The following is a 23,264-nucleotide window of genomic DNA, read 5'->3' on the forward strand; positions in this document are numbered from 1 at the left end:
CCTTAAGCTCCCAGGAAGAATCTAAATCCTACCTCTTCAAGGAAGCCACTCCCTAAATTTAACCCTAGATTCGAGAGAAAAGGTTTCAAAAAGACAATTTTAGCTCAGTCCTAAGAAATAACTGACTCATATCTTACTTCTGTTCTTTTTTCTCAACATAAGTGCAAGTTTTCATAGGAAGTGTACCAGGATGTTTTCCAAACTCATATTTGCATGTCCAAACTCTCGTTTGCATAGGGAACAATTATTTACTAGTGCTTTGGAGTTGACATTTGTCTTATAAAAGTGAGTTAGATTAATGATAGTGAGAAGAAAAAGATTTGGCCAAAGAATTTGCTGTCATTTTGGAAAACAGCTGAAACTGTATTGTGAGATGTATATTTCTGTCTTTTCTTGTCTCATCTTCCACCAAAATGCTAGCTTCTAAGAACAGACACTTGTTCTATTTTGTTCTCTGTTGTATCTCCAGTGCCTAGAATAGTTTCTGGCACAGAGAAGGCACTTAAATCCTTACTGGATGAATCTATCAGGTATTCTATTAGTTTTGTTTCCTTCACAATCTGTTCATCCTGTCCTCTCACGGAGCCTTTGGTCCTCTTGTTCCAATCTGGACCAGCATCCCTCTAGGCCTGCAGACCTAACTTTAATCTCTGCCTCTGTGCAGTCTTAAGTTTCCTGCTTCTCAAGTTTTTCTCTTCCTTGGTTTAGTCCATCTTTTTTGGTTGGCCACATTCATCAACTGTACAGTTTTTGAGTAACTCTTTCAATTGCTATTGTTGTGTGACAGACCACTTCGATATTTAGTGGCCTCATGCCACAACATTCACTTATTATCTCCTGGTTTCTGTGAGACAGATATGCAAGAAAGGCTCAACTAAGCACTGGTGGCCTATAGACTGGAGCTGGAGCTGCAGGGGGTGCACGGAAGCTGAGGGCTGGCCATACATTTCTATGTAGTTCCTCTGCATGGGCTAGTTGGGTTTCTTCACAGCACGGCAGTCTCAGGACTGCTGACATATAGGCTGGTTTCCACTGAATCTTACTGTTCTTCCCGTGTACGATAGTTTGTCGAGTATAAAAGTCTAGAATGGATTATTTTCCTTCAGGGCTTCAAAAGCAATTCTCCATTGTTTCATAACTTTCAGAATTGTTGAACAGTTTAGTGTTAATTTCAAGATCCTTTGAAGGTCAGCTGATTTTTCTCTCTGAAAGTTTTTAGAATAATCTCTTTATCCTCAGTGTGTTGGAACTTCATGAAAATCAAGGAATAGATTTGATAAACTAACTGAAGTTTTGCTTGATTGAATTTTAAGTTCCACTCAATTTTACATCCTGATAACTGGGTTTCCTCCCATTACTCCTTTATTCTAGCTTGACTCATCCTGTCTGTCTTAAGCCTGTTCTCATTATTATAACAAGATAACACAGACAGGGTAGCTTATAAATAACAGAAATTTATTTCTCACAGCTCCAGAGGCTGCGAGGTCCAAGGTCAAACTGCCAACATGGTTGCATTCTGGTGAGAGCTGTCTTCATTGTTCATAGCAAAAGACTTCTCACTGTGTCCTCACATGGTAGAAAGGGCTAACGAATTCCATTCCATGGGGTCTTTTTAAAATAAGAGTATTAATCCTTTTAAAATGACCTAAGAATTGATGCTTTTGAACTGTGGTGTTGGAGAAGACTGTTCAGAGTCCCTTGGACTGCAAGGAGATCCAACCAGACCATTCTGAAGGAGATCAGCCCTGGGATTTCTTTGGAAAGAATGATGCTAAAGCTGAAACTCCAGTACTTTGGCCACCTCATGCGAAGAGTTGACTCACTGGAAAAGACTCTGATGCTGGGAGGGATTGTGGGCAGGAGAAGAAGGGGATGACAGAGGATGAGATGGCTAGATGGCATCACTGACTCGATGGATGTGAGTCTGAGTGAACTCCAGGAGTTGGTGATGGACAGGGAGGCCTGGCGTGCTGAGATTCATGGGGTCACAAAGAGTTGGACACGACTGAGCGACTGACTGAACTGAATCACCTCCTGAAGGCCCTACCTTCTAATATCATCACTTAAGCACTATGATTTCAACATGAACTTTGTGGGGACACAAACATTCAGACCACTGTACTAAGAAACCTTTTTCGACTAACTCCTAGGGATATTAATAATTTTCTGGCTCCCCATTCTTCAGCACTTTAATATAATGTCAGCTACACTGAGTACACTAAAGCCTTTCACTGTGTGGATCATAACAAACCGTGGAAAATTTTTAGAGAGATGGGAATACCAGACCACCTTACCTGCCTCCTGAGAAACATGTATGGGTCAAGAAGCAACAGTTGGAACAATGGACTGGCTCAAAATTGGGAAAGGAGTAACACAGGCTGTATATTTATCTTATTTAAGTTATGTAACTTCTATGCAGAGTACATCATACGAAATGGTGGTCTGGAATCAAGATTGCTGGGAGAAATGTCAACAACTTCAGATATGCAGATGATACCACTCTAGTGGCAGAAATGAAGAGGAACTAAAGAGCCTAAGGGTGAAAGAGGAGAGTGAAAAAGCTGGTTTAACACTCAACATTCAAAAAACTAAGATCCTGGCATTCAGTCCCATCACGGCACGGCAAATAGAAGAGGTAAAAGTGGAAACAGCGACGTTTTATTTACTTGGGGTCCAAAATCACTGGAAGGCTTCCCTGAAGGCTCAGCAGTAAATAATCAGCCTGCTATGCAGGAGATGCAGGAGACACCCATTGATTCCTGGGTCAGCAAGATGCCCTGGAGGATGGCATGGCAACCAACTTCAGTATTCTTGCCAGGAAAATCCTGTGGACAGATGAGCCTGACAGGCTATGGCCCATGGGGTCACAGAGTCAGACATGACTGAACAACTGAGCACATAAAATCACCACAGATGGTAACTGCAGCCATGACTTTTAAAAGACACTCCTTGGAAGGAAAGCTTTGACAAACCTAGACAAGATACTAAAAAGCAGAGGCATCACTTTGCCGACAAAGGTCCATATAGTCAAAGCTATGGTTTTTCCACTAGTCATGTACGAATGTGACAGCTGGACCATAAATAAGACTGAGTGCTGAAGAACTGATGCTTTCAAATTGGAGTGTTGGAGAAGACTCCTGAGAGTCCCTTGGACTGCAAGGAGAGCAAATCAGTCAATCTTAAAGGAAATCAACACTGGTTTCCTTTAAGAAATCAATTCAAAGTTGAACTGCAAAAGTCATTGGAAGAACTGATGCTAAAGCTGAAGCTCCAATATTTTGGCCATCTGATGTGAAGAGCCAACTCATTGGAAAAGACCCTAATGCTGGGAAAGATCGAAGGCTAAAGGAGAAGCGGGTGGCAGAGGATGACATGGTTAGACAGCATTACTCACTGAATGGACAAGTACTTGTGCACACTCCAGGATATGGATGTGGAAGATAGAGGAGCCCAGCGTGCTACAGTCCGTGGTGTCACAAAGAATCAGACATGACTCAGCAACTGAACAACAAACTGGCACTTGCCACTTACCTCAACAAAAATTAAATTATGTGCTGCTGCAACTGCTGATTTTCAACACTCCCTAAAAGGAGCTCAGGATGGAGAGCAGAAATGAGGCACTCTGTGCTGGGGGTGGGGGAACTGGCAAAACATGTCTTCAGATAGCAAGATATTTTCAGGAGTCAATTTATGAGTGCAATTCTTGTTTCACTTCATATCTAGAAAAGCACCAAAATCCTTCACGGTGGTGATTCTCTTTCATGCATAGAAGAAGCTTCTGGAAAAATATGTGCCTGAATACATGTACTCTCCCTCCACCAAAATTACATATATACTGTTCTTCCCCCTCCACCTCTTCAGAGCAGTTTTTCAGAGCTATCTGAGGCTGTCTCCTAGGCTGCAGTCTTCATTTTGCCCCAAATAAAGCTTAACTTGCAACTCTCACGTTGTGCATTTTTTAAACATTGACAGTAGTTCAAAGCGCTTCTATATATAGGAAAAAATCATCTTTGCTCTTATTTTTACATCTGGATAGCACCCACTGCAGGGACTCAATTCAGTAAGAAATCTAATGAAGGCAGATGGTAAGTGAATGCTCTGTGTTTTCTAAGAAATGAGCTGCCCCATTGTTCACTCAGGGCTTCCCAGATGGCACAGCGGTATAGAATTCATCTGCCAATGCAGGAGACCCAAAAGAGGTGGGTGCGGTTCCTGAGTCGGGAAGATTCCCTGGAGTAGGAAATGGCAATTCACTCCAGTATCTTGCCTGGAAAATTCTATGGACAGAGGAGGCTGGCGGGCTACAGTCCATGGGGTCGTACGACTGAGCACAAGCACACACTGTTCATTTGCTGCTGGAGAGACTTTGGGAATTCTTCTCTTTAGTTCCGATCAGTCTATGCCTCCTAAAGGCTAACTCCATCCACAAAGTACTCAGAAATGAGCCACCTGATCCTCCCATGGGGTGGCGATTTACCAAAAATGGAGTGAATATGCAGTCAATGTACTGTTTAATCAAACTGTCATTTTTTCTCTAAGTCTTTCAGATGTTATACAAACTTTATAACACATATTTCTGTTTTGCAACTTGATGCAAGCATAGGTTTTTATCAATCTTAAAGATAGATATCTTATAGAAATGTTTGTAATGATACACTAATTGTGTCATGTTATTTGTGTTGTGTTAGCCAACCTAGTTTAAATTGTTCTTTGACTAGGGGGTATTGGTTACTATTTTGAGGATCTTATGAAGGCAGAACATGGGAAAAAGACAAACTCTCAAAAACTGGGAAAAAATGATAAAGCTATCCTGGAGATGTTTTCTCCAGTTACTCACCTAACATATGAAATTCTCCATCCCTAGAAGAAAAGAAGAGATTATCTTAATACCCAAAGTTAAATTAGTAAGACACAAACCCAATAGGATAAACCTGTCCAGCTCTGCTAGTAAATGAAAAGGTTATTTGAACACTGTAAACATCAATGATAGTGATCTGGGTGTAACCTCAGGCAAGCACTACCTGTGACTGATTAAGCTGAAATCTAATTAAATGTATTAGATCCTGTCTGAAGAAAGACAACTTGAATAGAAGAGCAATGTATAGCAAAAACAAACAAACAAAGAACAAATCAAGGAATCAGAAGTTATTTGTTTTGCACTATTCATATGAGATAAACACATTAATTCTGCTAGTCAAGGTGGGTAGGGTGATTCAGCAGGCCTCACTGTAATTCAATTTGTTATGATTTAATCAATATTCATTTCAAGGATAGTATTCCAAATGAAAATGAAACTGAATCACAATCACATAGAATACTTGTTTTTCCAGCATTCCAGAAAGTTTTAAAGTGATCCCATCTGCTTACTCCTATATCATCCATTTTATACGCAGTAGGATAACATACTCAGTCCCACTTCTTGTCCATTTAAACCCTATCAGGCACTCCTATTTACAACAAAAACATACCTCATAACCTCCAAACTAAAAACTCTACTGTTGCCTTAACACTGGATGTACATTTCTGAAAATTCAAAATTCCTAGAAAGGACCTAGTTGTTTAACATATCCAAGTCACTTCATTTCTTTGAGCTTCTGTAAAGCAAAAGGGTTTATCTAGCACTGACCTATTAAAAAATTCTATGACTGCCTGATTTTGTAATGTGCAATTGTTTAGCCACATTCCCCAGCAAAACTAGTTTTTTTCCTGAAAAAATGAGTCAATGGAATCGGAATAGTGTTTTTCTAGCTGTAGGCTGCCAGCTATTAAATAAATCACGAAATCAATTTAGTAGATGCACTGCCTGTCAGCATAAAACAAAACAAGCTTAACGAGAACAGGAAATCTCAGGTTGCATCTTAGTAGTCAGTACTGTTTTGTGATTATTTGTTTCAATTTTATACAAAAGTGTGTCCCGGGTTAGGATGGCACATTTTTGATGTCTGACCTACACTACTCTAAAGTTGTGGTCAGACTGGTCCGAAGATGACCCTTTTAGGGGTATGAGAGGTCCTTCCTCTTCCAATCACACACATGTGTGTGTGTGAGGACAGATTTTCTTCACAGGCTTCAACCAAAACCTTTCTCAAGATTGAATGCAGAAGCAGGTATGAGAATTCAGCTGTTTTCATTTGAGGCAGATACCAAAGACGCGTTCTAAACTGTAAAGAATTCCACTCTTCAATTTTCAGAAATAAGTCACTTAAAATCTTAAAATGCTATTTTGTGTTAAATCGTTTATTATTGTACGACGAAGTTTTAAAATTTCTGCCTTAATTACTATTACAGTAAATATCAATAGATACAAGCCACATAAACAAAAGCATGTTTGAGTCCGCAACAATTTGAGAACAGCTGATCCGTATAAAACAAAGGACTGCAGGCCTGATTCCTGGCAGGTTTAACACGGACACAGGCCCTTCCTGCTGCTGCTGCTGCTGCTGCTTGGGAGTCCCCAAATACCACCCCCTCCACTGACACGCAGACCTGATGTACCCAGGTGAGAATCCTCGGGAATAAGAACAGATCTTGACGAAGGGCGGGGTTGCTGGACGTAAGAGCGTGGGCAAGTGCGGGTTCAAAGTGCAAGCGAAAACAAGCTTCCAGTAGAAAAAGAGACTTTTTAAGCAAATCTTTGCGACACTGTCGCGTTTCGTTGGTTCCGTGCCGTAAACGCAGTAGGGGAGCCGCTCCCGGTCGATTGCGGCGGACGTGCGCTGCAATGGCGGATATGGAGGACCTGTTCGGGAGCGACGCCGACAGCGATCCTGAGCGTAAAGGTGGGGTCCGCAGGGTTTCGGTGGAGGCCAGCGTGGCGGGCCTTCTCCGGCGGGAGCCCCACAGCGACCCGATTCCGGGTCTGCGAACGCTCTGGCGCCGCTGGCGGATGGCGCTTCCGCTACTCCTGCCTCAGCGCCCCCTGCCCTCCCGGCGGTGCCAGCCTTTTCCCGAGGGAGGGCATGAAGGGACAGATGCAGAGTGTGTGCCTCGAGGTTCTTGGTGTCCATCGAGCAAGCCGAGCCTCCTAGGCGCATGGCAGGAATGGAGGCCGGTGAGCCGGCGCAACGAGAGGAGGAACCTTAGAGTTCTGCTCTGTCCTGCCTTGCACATGGACTGTTGTGAATGAATGGAAATTACGTGTTCAGGAACATGGGTATGGGCTGGATGAATTTGCAGAGGGGCTCTGATTGTCCTTTTGAATGAAACCAGGACATGGCGTGATGGAAAGTTTAAAATGTCTGGGTGAGAAGACTGAGAAGGTTACTGGGGTAGGGCTGTATATAGGTGTTACGCACTGGAGATAATGTGTCCTCCGAAGAAGTGAAGTCGCTCAGTCATGTCTGACTCTTTGCGACCCCATGGACTCTAGCCTACCAGGCTCCTTTGTCCATGGGATTTTCCAGTCGAAATACTAGAGTGGATTGCTGTGTCCTCCGGGAACCTGTGCAAAAACTCTAGAATTTTTTGAGTCGGTGGTATTAGATTGGGGAGCATATGAAGTCTGTGTTTGGAGAGAAGGGATGAAGGATTTGGTGGTGAAGTGAATTAATAAATGTATGTTCATGATGCAGGGGAGCACCAAGTGGAATCTAGTGTGAGGGCTCTACCAGGATGGATGTCCTGAAGGTTATGGTCAGGATAGGTCTGGAAGTTAGAGCCCTTATACTAACTCTTGTTCCACTTACTTTTCTAATGTTTTCATTACCCTATCATCTGTATTTGTCCTTATCCCATTCACCCTTCTAGGGACCGGAGCCATGTGACCCATTTCCATGAAGTTCATTCATCCATCCTTTATAGATCCCCTATCATGTTATAGCTACTTTGCTAAGTGTAGGGATTATAATGATGCAAAGATCATCACCTTCCTCAGTTAACTTCATTGCTTAGTACATAACTAATTGAATAGGCAGAAGCAGTAGTGAGTGTTTGAAGGTCTCCTGCAGAGGTGAGGGTCGGAAATGGCCTGCCGCAGGGACAGGGGCACTGGCAGCTGCAGTCCTGGGAGGCGTGTGTTGACATAAGTCCTTTTGGGAGGTCTCCGGAGGCCCTAACATAGAGCCTGTAGACTCCAAGACTGGGCTGCCTCAGTTGTTAGTGTTAGTCACTCAGCCGTGTCCAGCTGTTTGTGACTCTATGAACTGTAGCCCGCCAGGCTCCTCTGTCCATGGAATTCTCCAGGCAAGAATACTGGAGTGGGTTGCCATTCCCTTCTCCAGGGGATCCTTCTGACCTAGGGACTGAACCCACATCACCTGCATTGCTACCTTCTTAACCATCTGAGAGTTGTTAGGCCAAACAGCTAACAGGGAGGGAGCACAGCCCAACCCATTAGCAGACAATTGGATTAAAGGTTTACTTGGCAAAGCCCTGCACCCGAGAGCAGGACCCAGTTTTCCCCACAGCCAGTCCCTCCCATCAGGAAACATATACAGTCCTCTTATCCTCATCCATCAGACGGCAGACAGTAGCAAGAACTTAATAATCCCACAGCTTTCAAAAGAAAACCAGGATCGCAGAAATCTAACCAAAATGATCACATATGAAACTATGAGCCATGCCATGCAGGGCCACTCAGAATGGTCAGGTCATGGTGGAGAGTTCTGACAAAACGTGTGTGGCCTGTGGGATCTTAGTTCCCCAGCCAGGGATTGAACCTGGGCCATGGCAGTGAAAGCTCTGAGCTCTAACTACTAGACCACCAAGGAATTCCCAAGATTTCCTTCTTTTTTATGGCTGAATAATATTCCTTTGCATGTATGCCATATTTATAGTGGCGTGGATAATATTTTGTTGTTTATATGCACCATATTTTGTTTGTCCATCGGTGGACATTTAGGTTGCTTCCATGTTTTGATAATGCTGCAGTGAACATAGGTGCATATATTTTTTCAAATTAATGTTTTTGTGTCCTTTGGATAAATACCCAGAAGTGGACTAGCTGGATCATATAGTAGTTCTGTTCTTTTTCTGAAACATTTCCATACTGTTTTCCATAGTGACTGCACCTCTTTACAATCCTACCATCAGTGTACAAATGTTCCCTTTTCTCCACATTCTCTCTAACACTCGTTATTTTTTATCTTTTTGATAATAGTCATTGTGACTGTGGTTTTGATTTTCTTTTCTCTTTCAATTAGTGATGTTGAGCATCTTTTCATGTACCTATTGGTATGCCTTTTTTGGAAAAATGTCTATTCAGGTCTTCTGTCCATTTATATGTATATAATATGAGCTGTTTATATATTTTTGGTGGCGTGCTGCGATTCATGGGATCGCAAAGAGTCGGACATGGCTGAGTGACTAAACTGAATCCTTTATCAGATATGTGATTTGTGAATATTTTATCCTACTCGGTAGATTACCTTTTCATTTTGTTGATGGTTTCCTTTGCTGTGTAGAAGTGTTTTAGTTTGATATGTCACACTTGTTTATTTTTGCTTTAGTTGTCATTGCTTTTGGTGTCAAATCCAAAAAAACGATAACCAAGGCCAGTGTCAAGGAGCTTAGTGCCTATGTTTTCTTCTAGGAATTTTATGGTTTCAGGTCTGAAATTTAAGTCTAATCCATTTAGAGTTAAATTTTGTGTATAGTATAATAAGATAGTGGCCCAGTTTCATTCTTTTACATATTGCTATCCAGCTTTCTCAACACCATTTATTGTTCTTTCCCCGTTGTGTATTCTTGGCATGCTCCTTTGTTGTAAATTAATTGACCGTATATGTGTGGCTTTATTTCTGAGTTTTTTATTCTGTTGCAGTGATTTATGTGTCTGTAATACAGTTTGAAATCAAGGGCATGATGCCTCCAGCTTTATTCTTTTTTTCTCAACATTGCTTTGGCTGTATGGGTTTGTGTGTATGTGTGGTTTCACACAAATTTAAGAGTTCTTTGTTCTATTTCTATACAAAATGCCGTTAGAATTTTGATAGGGATTGGGTTCAAAATGTAGATTACTTTGGTTAGTGTGGATATTTTAACAATATCGATTGTTCCAATCCATGAACGATATTTCCATTTATTTGTGTCTTGAGTTTCTTTCATCAGTGTATTACAGTTTTCACTGTTCAGGTCTTTCACCTTTTTTGGTTAAATTTATTCCTAAGTATTTTATTATTTTTGTTGCAGTTATAAGTGGGATTATTTTCTTAATTTCTCTGTTAGCTTATTATTTATGTATAGAAATACAACTGTGTATTGATTTTATATTCTGTAACTTTACTAACTTTATTTATTAGTCCAAACAGTTTTCTGGTGGAGTCTGTAGGACTTTCTATATATAATATGTCATCTGCAAATAGTGACAGTTTTAGTTCTTTTCATTTTGGTTGCTGAATATGCCATTTTTATGTGAACAATTTTGTGGTATTTAGTACATTTAAAATGTCCTTCAGCCACCACCTCTGTCTAATTCTAAAACATTTTCATAACCTCAAAATAAAACACCACACCCATTGAGCAGTTACTTACCATTTGCTCCTTTCACTAGCCCCAGTCAACCACCAATCTGCTTTTTACATCTATGGCTTTTCTATGTTCTGGATATTTCATATAAGTGGACTCATACAACATGTGGCTTTTTGTGTCTGATTTCTACCTCTTGCCATCATGGTTTTGAAATTCATCCATATTGTATTTATCAATACCTCATTTCTTTTAAATGATTGAATAGTATTCACTCTATGTGTATATCCCAGTGTTTATCTATTTAGCTACTGGTGAACACTGGGTTGTTTCCATCTTTTGGCTATTTAAATAGTGATGCTGTGAACATTTGTTTACAAGTATTTGTGTAAGTGCCTGTTTTCAGTTCTCTTGGGGTGGAATTGTATATATATGTGTAGGGGTGGAACTGCTGAGTCACATGATTCTTTGTTTTACTTTTTGAGGAGCCACCAGACCGTTTTTGGACCAGCCAACCATTTTTGTAACCATTTTACATTAGCACCAGCAATGTTTGAGAGTTCTATTTCTTCACATCTTTGCCAGTACCTATTTTACCTTTTCTTCACCTCATTTTAAAATATAGCCATCACTGTTGGTGTCAAGTGATATTTCACTGTGGTTTCAATTTGCGTTTCCTAATGGCCAGTGATGTTGAGCATCTTTTCATGTACTTGTTTCATGCTTGTGTAACCACGGAGAAATGTATATTCAAGTTCAGTGTCCATTTTTTAAATGGGTTGTTTGTGTTGTTGTTGTTGTTGTAAACATTCTTTATATATTCCAGATTGTTGTTGTTCAGTCACTCAGTCATGTTCGACTCTTTGCGACCCCATGGACTGCAGCATGCTAGGCTTCCCTGTCCTTCACCATCTCCCGGACCTTGCTCGAACTCATGTCCATTGAGTCGGTGATGACATCCAACCATCTCATCCTCTCTCGTCCCCTTCTGTCTTCAGTCTTTCCCAGCCTTAGGGTCTTTTCTAATGATTTGGCTCTGAGCCTCAGGTAGCCAAAGTATTGGAGCTTCAGCTTCAGTATCAGTCCTTCCAATGAACATTTAGGGTTGATTTCCTTTAGGATTGACTGGTTTGATCTTGCAGTCCAAGGGACTCTCGAGGTTGTTCCAACACCACAGTCGGAAAGCATCAGTTCTTCAATGCTCAGCTTTCTTATGGTTCAACTCTCACATCCGTACATGACTACTGGAAAAATCATAGCTTTGACTAGGCGGACCTTTGTCAGCGAAGTATTGTCTCTGCTTTTTTAATAAGCTGTCTAGATTTGTCATAGCTTTTCTTCCAGGGAGCAAGTGTCTTTTAATTCCATGGTACATTCACCATCTGCAGTGATTTTGGAGCCCAAGAAAATAAGGTCTTTCACTGTTTCCATTACGTATGTGTCAGATATATGGTTTGCAGATATTTTCTCCCATTCTATAGGTTTTTTTACTTTCTTGATAATGTCCTTTCTTGCACAAAAGCTTTTCATTTTGAGGAAGTCCAGTTTATCTTTTGTTGTTGTTTATAATTCCTTTATTTTTGAAGAATAGTTTTGCTGAATATAGAGTTCTTGATTGGCTGTTTCAGCACTTCGAATATTTCATCCCATTGTCTCCTGGTTTTTATGGTTTCTGATGAGAAATCAGCTGTTATCCTTATCAATGATCTCTTTGTATGGGATGAGTTGTTTCTTTTTTGCTGCCTTTAGGATTTTTCTTTGTCTTAGGCGGTTCGATAATGATGCGCTTGGGTGCTGTCTCTTTAACTTTATTCTTGGTATTTGTTAAACAGCTTCGATGTGTATGCTCATGTCTTTCGTCAAATTTGGGAAGCTTTTGGCTATTACGTCTTCAAATGTATTTCCTTTCCTTTTCTCTTTTTTTCTCTGCTTCTGGAACCCCCATTATACATAGATTGGTACACTTGCTGTTTTCTTACAAGTATTTTAGACTCTTCATTTTCTTCATTCTTTTCTCTTTTTGTTCACCAGACTGGATAATCTCAATTATGTGTCTTAAAAGTTTCCCGATTCTTTCTTCTTCTCACTCACATCTGTTGTTTACCTGTTTAATGAATTTTTCATTTCAGTTATACTTTTCAACTCCAGATTTTCTGTTCAGTTTTTTGAAAAATAATATCTGTCTTTTTATTGATATTCTGTATTTGGTAAGATATCATTTTCATTGTCTGGGCTTCTTGAGGGACAAATTGTAACCTACCTTTCACATGTATGGGCCATACTTCATTGTTTCTTTGCAGTTTTTGTTGATAATTGGACATTTTGAAATTATATTGCAGCAACTCAGGACAGCACATTCCTTCCCCACCCAGCATTTATTGTTGCTATTTGTTGTAGTAATTATTGTTGCTATTTGTTGCTATTGTTGCTATTTGTTGTAGTCATTATTGTTGACTCTTTTGAACTAATTTTGTAAAGTCTGCAATTTTTGTTGCATGTGACCACCAAAGTTTCTGCTCCATTAGCTTAGTGGTCAGCTAGTGATTGGACAGAGGTTCCCTATATGTAGAAAAAGAAACAACAGCAATCACAGAAGAACTTCCAGACTTCACAGGTTGTCTCTCTGTGTGTTAGGGCATGCTTTCAGCACTCTTCCAAGTAGCTTATGCCCTGTCTTTGCTTTCATTTCTTGCTTTCGTGGAGCCTGAAGGTCAACCAGAAGTGAGGTTGTAGGGCCCTCTTGGTTCTTTCTTGAGCATGTGCACAGCCCTGGGAAAGTGCATGGCTTTCCAGATTGCTAAGAATGTATGGGAGGGTTTTGTTTGTTTGTTTGTTTCATTTATTGTGGGAGGTTTTTTTTTTCTCCATGACAAACTTTTGATTTTGTATTAGGATATAGCCCATTAACAATGTTGTGTTTGTTTTAGGAGAACAGTGAAGGGACTCAGCCATACATATACATGTATCCATTCTCCCCCAAACCCTCTCTCATCCAGGCTGCCAAATAAAGTTGAGCAGAGTTCCATGTGCTATACAGTAGGTCTTTGTTGGTTATCCATTTTGAATATTGCAGCGTGTACATGATCTTCCCAAAGTCCCTAACTATCCCTTCCCCCCAGGAACTATAAGTTTGTTTTCTAAGTCTATGAGTCTCCTTCTGTTTTGTAAGTAAGTTCATTTGTATCATTCCTTTTTAGATTCCACATATAAGGGGTGTTATAGGATGTTTCTCCTTCTCTGTCTGACTTATTTCACTCAGTATAACACTCTCTAGGTCCATCCGTATTGCTGCAAAATGGCCTTATTTCACTAGTTTTTAATGGCCGAGTAATATTCCATTGTATATATGTACTACGTCTTAATCCATTCCTCTGTTGATGGACATTTAGGTTGCTTCCTTGTCTTTACTATTGTGAACGGTGCTGCAGTGGACATTGGGGTGCATGTATCCTTTCAGATCATGTTTTCCTCTGGGCATATGCCCAGGAGTGGGATTGCAGGCTCATATGGTAGCTCTATTTTTAGTTTTATAAGGAACCTCCGTAGGTTCTCCATAGTGGTTGGACCAATTTACCTTCCCACCAACAGTGTTGGAGGCTTCCCTTCTCTCTACACCCTCTCCAGTGTTTGTTGTTTATGGATTTTTTAATGATAACCATTCTGACCTGTGTGAGGTGGTAGCACATTGTAGTGTTGATTTGCATTTCTCTAATAATTGTCAGAGAATCTTCCTTGGTGGCTCAGATGGTAAAAGCATCTGCCCACAATGCAGGAGACCCGGGTTCAATTCCTGGGTCGGGAAGACCTCCTGGAGAAGGAAATGGGAACCCACTCCAGTACCCTTGCCTGGAAAATCCGATGGACAGGGAAGCCTGGTCAGCTACAGTCCATGGGGTCACAAAGAGTCAGACACGACTGAGCGACTTCACTCACTCACTCACTCACTCAATGATTAGTGATGTGCACATCTTTTCATGTGCTCGTTGGCCATCTGTATGTCCTCTTTGGAGAAGCGTCTATTTGGGTCTTCTGTCCATTTTTCGAGTGGGTTATTTGTTTTGATGCTGCTAAGTGTCATAAGCTGTTTGTAAATTTTGGAGACTAATCCCTTATTGGTCATATCATTTGTAAATGTTTTCTTCCAGTCTGTGGGTTGTCTTTTCATTTTGCTTATTGTTTCCTTTGCTATACAAAAGCTTTGGAGTTTAAATAGGTCCCATTGTTTATTTTTGTTTTTATTTCCATTATTCTGGGAGATGGATTAAAAGAGCTCTTGCTGTGATTTATGTGAGAGAGTGTTCTGCCTCTGTTTTCCTCTAGAAGTTTTATTATCCTTTTAAAGTCCTTACTCCCCATATTATGTCATTCCTCAGCCTTTTCAACCAAGCTTTTTAGTTTATTGTTTGCCCTGTTATTCACTGTCTCAAGCAGACACAACTAATACATCTGCCTGTAAGATGTTTTGAGTAGCCACCTTAGCAACAAGAGAGTTCCAAGTTAGGTGAGATAAAGTCAAGTCCTTTGAGCCAGTCCCTTCAGTGATCCACCAGACAGATCAGAACTAACAACCATGATTCTTTGCGAATGAGGTGCTGTCTGCTCCCTCCGTTAGTGGCACATGCGCCAGAAATTCAGGGTATTATATTATCTCCAAGGCAGTGTTGACCAAGGGGTAGGTTGCGGGCAGTGTGGGGTGGGGGTAGGGACCAGAGTATGTTAGAAGATCCCTAAGTTCTGTTTTTTTACTGAGATTCAGCTTTTTTTTTCTGACTCATTAAACATTCCCCTGGTTGTTGCAACTTTTAGTGTCCAGAGTCTGAGAAGACAGATTCTAACAGCTTTTAAGAAGTTTTTTCCTTGCTTTTATGTTGGGATGGGCTTTTATTGTTCCTTATTCTGCTTTTTTTTTTTTGCTTACATCACTCTGCGTTTATATGATCCCATAGATTCTGACTCTGGATCAGGCTCGGATTCTGATCAAGAGAATGTTGCTTCTGGCAGTAACGCCTCTGGGAGTGAAAGCGATCAAGATGAAAGAGATGACGCAGGAAAACCAAGTAATAAGGAACTGTTTGGAGATGACAGTGAGGATGAGGGAGCCTCTCATCATAGTGGAAGTGATAATCACTCTGAAGGATCAGACAATAGATCAGAAGCTTCTGAGCACTCTGACCATGAAGACAATGATCCCTCAGATGTAGATCAGCACAGTGGATCAGAAACCCGAAATGACAATGACGATGAGGATGAGGGTCATAGATCAGATGGTGGAAGTCATCACTCGGAAGCAGAAGGTTCTGAAAAAGCACACTCAGATGATGAAAAATGGGGCAGGGAAGATAAAAGCGATCAGTCAGATGATGAGAAGATACAAAATTCTGATGATGAGGAGAGGGCACAAGGGTCTGATGAAGATAAACTGCAGAATTCTGATGATGATGAAAAAATGCAGAACACAGATGATGAGGAGAGGCCCCAGCTTTCAGAGGATGAGCGACAACAGCTGTCTGAGGAGGAGAAGGCTAATTCTGATGATGAACGGCCAGCAGCTTCTGATAATGATGATGAGAAACAGAACTCAGATGATGAAGAGCGGCCACAGATATCTGATGAAGAGAAAATGCAAAATTCTGATGATGAAAGGCCACAGCCCTCGGATGAAGAACATAGGCATTCAGATGATGAAGAGGAACAGGACCATAAGTCAGGTAATACGCTTATGAGAACCAAGGTGGTTTAGTAGAAGCATTGAGGGACAGCAGGGGCTCATTGATTCTTCTTACAGTCCCGCCTTTAATACTCTGGTTTTTCTCTTCTGTTCCTTTATTTCAACCTTTTCTAACTCTATACATTTTACTTGTAAACATTTTCCCAATCTGTGTATTATTTCTGTCTATTCCCCTTCCATTTCATTGATAGATCAGGAAGAAAAAAATTTAAACAGGAAAGCCTTAGAGCAAGGTGTATAGTGCTAAAGTAGCTAGATACCAAATAGAATTAGTTCCATTTTTGTGGGTAACTGAAGAGCCTGCCCCAGATGAGAACAGATGTGCCTGGGGAGAAAAACCCCAGTGCCATTGAAATGCCCGGTTTCCAGTTCAGTTTATTAGAGATCCAAAATTTCATCCTTCAGAGGTAATCAGGCTCTAAGGAGTTTACTCAGACTAACCACAGGAAGTTATCAAAGTTGAATTGCAAAATTGTTTCAAGAGCATCAGTTATTTTTCTCTTATCATTGTATCTTTCGGGGGGAAATCTGCATTGGTTACCAAATTGTAGGTCAGGAGGTTGCCTGAGGGGCATAATATCCAGAATTACAACACAGGCTGGCTGATCTCAGTGAGTTATGATAGCCTGGCACATGCATCCCCATCCTGGGAGATGTGCTTGGATCAGAACATTCATTCCCAGAACACGGCGGGAAACAGAGCAGAACTTTGGCTTTGGGATCCCTTTTCATAATAGCCACTTACACTGTTTTCTTGAAGTTAACACGTTCTTCATATAGAATATTAAAAGTTAACCATCTGATTTCTTTGTGTTATATAAAAGTCACTTTGATTAAGTTGGAAGTCTTCCTGTAGTAATATCTGGGTTGCTTCATTTTTATAAGTAATTGATTATAATTATATATTGGTTCTGTCTTCTTAGAGAGCTGCAGTATGGGGAGTGGGAGGTCTTTTCCCCTGGAATACATACCTCAGGATAGCTTTCAAGACCGCATTTTAACATTATTTAGGAGAGGAGGTCAAAAAGTTTCCAGAGATGGATATAGGTCTATATAGACTATAAGACTGCGGTAAGTATTCAATAACTAATTCTGGGTAGAGTTACTTGTACTGGGAATACCCAGAATCATTAAGGCTTATGCACTACTTCCCAAATACTAGCAGACTAACATAAAACTAAGAATAGGAGTCTTGTCGCTGGTCATCCTGCTTAACTAGTCCTACAGGGGTTGGGTTTGAGGTTAAAATTACGTGAACAGTTGCACCATCCAGAAATGATACATTTGTGTCTTCCATTACAGTATATTTACTTCTCTTTTGTCTTCTGTATTGAATGGTATATAAATTTAAAGTTTCAGAACTGCTTTTCTCATTCTCCCAAGTTTTTCTGCATACAAAAACCAATGTTCCTTTTAAAATTTTATTTCAAAATTAACCATAGTAAGTTGATTTTTGTGTGTGTGTGTAGAGTTCTCTTAACATTAACGCATGTATAGATTTTTGTAACCATCACCACAGTCATGATACAGAATGGTTTTCTCAGCCCTAAAAAACTCTCTCATACTGTCCCTTTTGTAGTCAGATACTTCCCCACCTGGGACCCTTAACAACTCCTGCTCTGTCCTGTCCCTGCAGTTTTGTCTTTTTGAGAATGTCCTCTTATAAATGAAATCAGACGGTAGTGGCCCCTTTTTTCTTCCACTTACTGTAATGCATTTGAGATTCATCCAAATCGTTACTTGTATCGGTAGTTCATTCTTAGTTATTACTGAGTAATTTTCCATTGTACGGGTGGTCCATAGATTGTTTATCTCGTGTTGCTTTTCAAACACAAAAAATCAAAGTGATGGTATGACTATGATTATGCAGAACTTCTGATTCTACTCTTACAGAATCTGCAAGAGGCAGTGATAGTGAGGATGAAGTTTTACGAATGAAACGCAAGAATGCAATTGCATCTGATTCGGAAGCGGAGAGTGACACTGAGGTACCAAAAGGTACTCTACTTACTTCCTTTATATATCTATATTTCCATTCCTCTCTCTGCGTTTAACTATGGTACGTTTGCAACCCTGGGCATTTACCCCCGACTACAGGACTCACAGAAAAGAGTGTGGATACCTTTAGTGTACCCAGGGAAGTTGTACAGATGTGAGAAACTGTTCACACTTCAGTAGTTGAAGAACCTGCTTCATTTGTAGTCTGAGTGAGTCTGCTGTTAGGGGCCCGAGGCTCTGCTGAGGAGGAAGTGGCATTGCCTGTTCTTCAGGTTGAATAGTGACAGTTCCAGGACAGCTTGTTAGCTTGTTCTTAGGTTTTTAATAGGTTAATATTAGATGAAGAAGCTGTTTCCACAAGCTATTTTCGATGAAGAGTTCATAAAAACCCAGTGTTAGATAAGGTAGGTTTTTTGTAAGGAGAGAAGATCTACCTGGACTTCCCTGGTGGCTCAGCTGGTAAAGAATCTGCCTGCAATGCGGGAGACCTGGTTTTGATCCCTGGGTTGGGAAGATCCCCTGGAGAAGGGAATGGCAACCCACTCCAGTAGAACAGCCTGGAGAATTCCGTGGACAGAAGAGCCTGGTGGCTACAGTCCATGGGGTCACAAAGAGTCAGACATGACTGAGTGACTTTGAGGGGGTTCCCTGAAGTGCAGACGATAAAGAATCTGCCTGTGATACAGGAGACCAGGGTTCAATCCCTGGGTTGGGAAGTTCTTCTGGAGAAGGGAATGGCAATCCACTCCAGTATTCTTGCCTGGAGAATTCCATGGATAGAGAAGCCTGGATGGCTACAGTCCGTGGGGTCGCAAAGAATCAGATACAACTGAGCGACTCACACATACACACACACAAGATCTGCCTGTTTATCTCTATGTATGACTACATTTCAAATGGCAAATTGCTATACAATAAAGATGTTAGTATAAAAGGTACAATGACATAATTTTGATAATTTAATTTGCACAGCCATTATTGTGCTGAATGGTAGTTAGGCATTAATGTTAAATAGCTTATATAAATTATCACAAGTAACAGTATAACTAAAGCAAATATTTAGTAGATCACCTAGAGAGAAAAGGAGACAGCTGGACAGAACAACAAGCTCTGGGATTTACTTAAAGATCTTTGGGTCTATAATTCCTGCTTATGTACATGGACTTTGGAATCAGATAACCCAAGTTAGAGTCTTTGTGGTTCTACATTCCAACTGTATGATTTTGGTCAAATTAATTACTTACTAAATTTCAGTTTCTGATCCGTAAGAGAGAGATGATGCTATCACCTTATAGTGTTGTGAGAATCAGATATATTAATTACTTTATTTTGTTCACATTTATTGAGAATCTGCTTTGTACTAGTACTATTCTGTGCACTCGGAATGTGGCAATAATCAAAGACGTCTCCCTGGAGAACCCACATTCTGTTGGGGTCAGGGTAGGGTAGAAAGACTGATGATAACACAGTAAGTAAATGAAATATATAGCATGTTAGGGGTGATAAAACCTAAGAAGAAAATAATCAGGTGGGCACATGAACATAGTCTGGCACCAAACCTGAGGTATCTCCAAGGTATTCTTGTATTCCATGGTCTGGATGTATCAGTTTATCCATTTATGAACTGAAAGACATCTTGGATGCTTCTAAATTTCGGCAATTATGAGTAAAGCTGTAGACATTTGTGTGCAGGTTTTTGTGTTGATATAAGTGTGTAGATCCTTTGGGTAAATACCAAGGAGCACAATTTCTGGGGCATCTGGTACGAATATGTTTAGTTTGGTAAGAAACTGCCAGACTGTCTTCCAAAGCGGGTGTGCCGTTTTGTATTCCTACCTGAATCGGTGAATGAGAGTTCCTGTTAGGCCACATTTTTGCCAGCATTTGATGTTGTCAGGGTTCTGAATTTTGACCATTTTAATAGGTTTCCTTCTCTTTTTCTGTGGTCTGTCCTTTACCTTGTCTTAGTGACTCACTCTCATGATTTTACCCTAGACCATGTCATTACCAAAATTGTAACTCTTCTATAATCTCAGTTTCAAGCAGTCTACCTGTTGACCACCCTCCTATCTTTCTGTCATCTCCTTTACTACCCAACTTTGGCTTATTACAGGTTATAGTTGATGTTATTGTTTTGCTGGTACTTGGGTGAAGTTCTTCCTGAGAGGAAGGGAGCCTGGGTAGACATGACCTGTAATTTTAAAACTTGAAGGATGATGTGGAGAATAGGCCTGTGTGGTGTGCTTAAGCCCCAAATTTGAGTATCTGGACGGTAGGAGGATATTTGGGCTCCTGAGGGATAAAGGAAAGTGGGAAAACGGTAAGTAACGGAGGAAAGGGGTGCCTCCTGTACACTTTGCGCTTCACTGGATTTGCCCTCTTCCCTCTGCACAGACACTCTGGTTAGATCTCTGAGTGCCAGGCTCAGAGTTGTGTTTGGGTGGTTTCCAGGTGCCAGGTCTAGGAACTTTAGGAATATGTTGAAGTGATAGCTTTGAAGACTCATTGTTACAGGTATTAAACACTGTGCCTTTTTCCTCTTGCATTGAAGATAATAGTGGAACCATGGATCTCTTTGGAGGTGCAGATGATATATCTTCAGGGAGTGATGGGGAAGATAAACCACCCACTCCAGGACAGCCTGTTGTAAGTAAAATTACCAATGAGAGCTGGAAGAGAGAACTAAGTGTCTCTTTTATGCCAGGAAGAGGAAGTTGGTAACTGAATTGCAGTATGGAAATACAGTGAACAAGTGACTTCCTCATTTATGTAGAGAACTCCTGGTTATAAGGAGGATTAGAAAGAACTGTTTTGAAACGTCCTTCTGTGGAATACTACTCAGCAATAAAAAGGATTTATATATGCAGCAACTTGGATAAAGTTTACTGATATATGAAATTTACTGATATATGCAGCAAGTTGGATAAGGTTCCAGGGAATTATGTTGAGTGAGAAACAGCCAGTCCCAAAAGGTTAAGACTGTATAAATCCACTCCTATAACAGTCTTGAAATGACAGAATTATAGAAATGGAGACAAGATTAATGGAAATTACAGCAGTGGAATGAGGGCAAGAGGGAAGTGGATATTGGCTGTAAACGGGCAGCGTGAATCCTTGTGGTAATGGGAATGTCCTCTATCCGCCTGGGTCAGGTCAGTCTCCTAGTTGGGATATTGTACTGTAGTTTTTGCAAGATGTTGTCACTGAGGGAAAGGAGATAGAAAGAACTGCCCAGGGTGAGGTGGGCCCACACCTTAAGAGACTAGACTGCATGGACCTGTGAATTGAATAACGTTTATTTGAACGTTTTTCTCGTTCATGTCAACAAGTGTGTTTTGTTGATAATTTTCTCTAATTTTAATTGATAAAGTGACTTCATATTCAAGTGTCTATTAATTTCACATTTCTGTTGGTGAGTATGTGGAAGATAGATTTATCATAAAAGAGATGTTTTCTTACTTTGATGCTTCTAAACCGATCTTGTTTTTCCGTGAGGGTTTTGGGGGGTTGGTTGGTAGGGATGGATAATAGCCCTGAAGTCATGTCTCATTATGCTTCTTATCTGCCTAAACGATTAAAGTGTGGAAATGGAGCTGGACCATCTCTAAAGTCCCATCAAGCTCTAAAATTCTGTGACTCTTTTACTAGGATGAAAATGGATTGCCTCAAGATCAACAGGAGGAGGAGCCAATTCCTGAGACCAGAATAGAAGTAGAAATACCCAAAGTAAACACTGATTTAGGAAATGACTTATATTTTGTTAAGCTGCCCAACTTTCTCAGCGTAGAACCCAGGTAAGAGGATCAGTTGATAGTTTTTTAATGTTGGATAGGAATATATAGAATGTTGATATTTTTTTTACTTTGTATGAATTGACTAGTCACAAAATGGAAAACTGGTTATATATCTCTGAAAAAATAAAAACCAAATATATCCTTTTATAGAAAAAGTATGGACTGTTGATAAAGGAGATTTATAATGCTTGTAATTGTTTTTAGCAGTCTGTTACTTTCTTATGAATTAACAGATATCACTAGTCTCGGGTGTTTCTGACTAATGAAGCCCTGAAAAAACTGAAATTGAGAGTAGTGAAGTTTGCTAGAAAACTGCAGATGTCCTGTATAGCAGCCATTGTGGATCTAGAAAAACTAATGGTTTGGACTGTTAAACAGCACTGATGGATATCATTCACTAAGTGACAAGCAAGCTCTTTGTGCTATTTAAAAATTTTTTCCTAAGCAAAATGTGGAAAGCTAGGGTATACGTGGCCTACTTGTTCAGAGACTTACATAAGAATTAAGAGTACTTGAATATTTCGCCTTGCTTGCTCTTTATTTCAAGCAGTATGTATTAATACCAAATTTCAAGAAGGTGCAGTAATTTGAAGACATCCTAATAGCTGAACATGAAGATATTTGACTCTTATGATTTTCAGTTATTATGATTTTTTAAAGTTGCTTTATGATTTTTTAAAGTTGCTTTATATAGCAGGAATATTTCTTACAAAATATGACTAATAGTTTATTTTAAAAACAATTTGTAGACCATTTGATCCTCAATATTATGAAGATGAATTTGAAGATGAAGAAATGCTGGATGAAGAAGGTCGAACCAGGTTAAAATTAAAGGTACCATTCTGTGCTTTACCCTTTTCTTTTTTTCTTTTATAAAGTAAAACCTGGGGATACTAACTTGAGACTTAAGCTCTTGAAAATGATCTTCTGTTTCCTGTGTCATCAACAAATGAATCGTCTTATCTTTGCAGAATAGTTTTTAGAAAGAAAATAGCATAGCTTTTTCTCTGTAAAGACGTCACTTTTTTATCACTTTTTCTTTTTTTTTTTTTTTTGCTATATTACATCTTTTGGTGCTTTAAAAAAATTATTAGCTACTTTCTTCAGAATAAGTTGTACTGTGGTTTATATTTGGAACAGCTCCCTCCATATTTGTTGTGGGTTAAGTTCTAGCAACTTCCTGCAAGGGGAAATTATCTTCAGGCTCTTTGATCTATGGATGAACAAATCATATACAAAAGAAGAATTTATTACTGGTACCTAACACTTCACCACATGGCTGTCTTTGTATTTTTCCAGTTGTTCATGTTCACTATTAGGAGAGATTTTTATTGTGCTAA

The 23,264-nt window shown here is 40.1% G+C and overlaps 1 protein-coding gene across 1 annotated transcript in view; it reads left to right on the forward strand.

The window, feature by feature from the left end:
- The first annotated feature begins 6,721 nt into the window (after window positions 1–6,721).
- LEO1 (LEO1 homolog, Paf1/RNA polymerase II complex component) overlaps window positions 6,722–23,264 on the forward strand; it is a 32,386-nt gene continuing 15,843 nt past the window's right edge. The window contains exons 1-6 of the mRNA XM_052646846.1: window positions 6,722–6,779; window positions 15,351–16,112; window positions 18,026–18,130; window positions 20,682–20,776; window positions 21,779–21,924; window positions 22,674–22,758. Coding sequence (XP_052502806.1) covers window positions 6,722–6,779; window positions 15,351–16,112; window positions 18,026–18,130; window positions 20,682–20,776; window positions 21,779–21,924; window positions 22,674–22,758 — 1,251 coding nt within the window. The remainder of the gene's footprint in view (window positions 6,780–15,350; window positions 16,113–18,025; window positions 18,131–20,681; window positions 20,777–21,778; window positions 21,925–22,673; window positions 22,759–23,264) is intronic.

Source organism: Budorcas taxicolor, chromosome 10 (assembly GCF_023091745.1).
Source record: "Budorcas taxicolor isolate Tak-1 chromosome 10, Takin1.1, whole genome shotgun sequence".
Taxonomy (NCBI): domain Eukaryota; kingdom Metazoa; phylum Chordata; class Mammalia; order Artiodactyla; family Bovidae; genus Budorcas; species Budorcas taxicolor.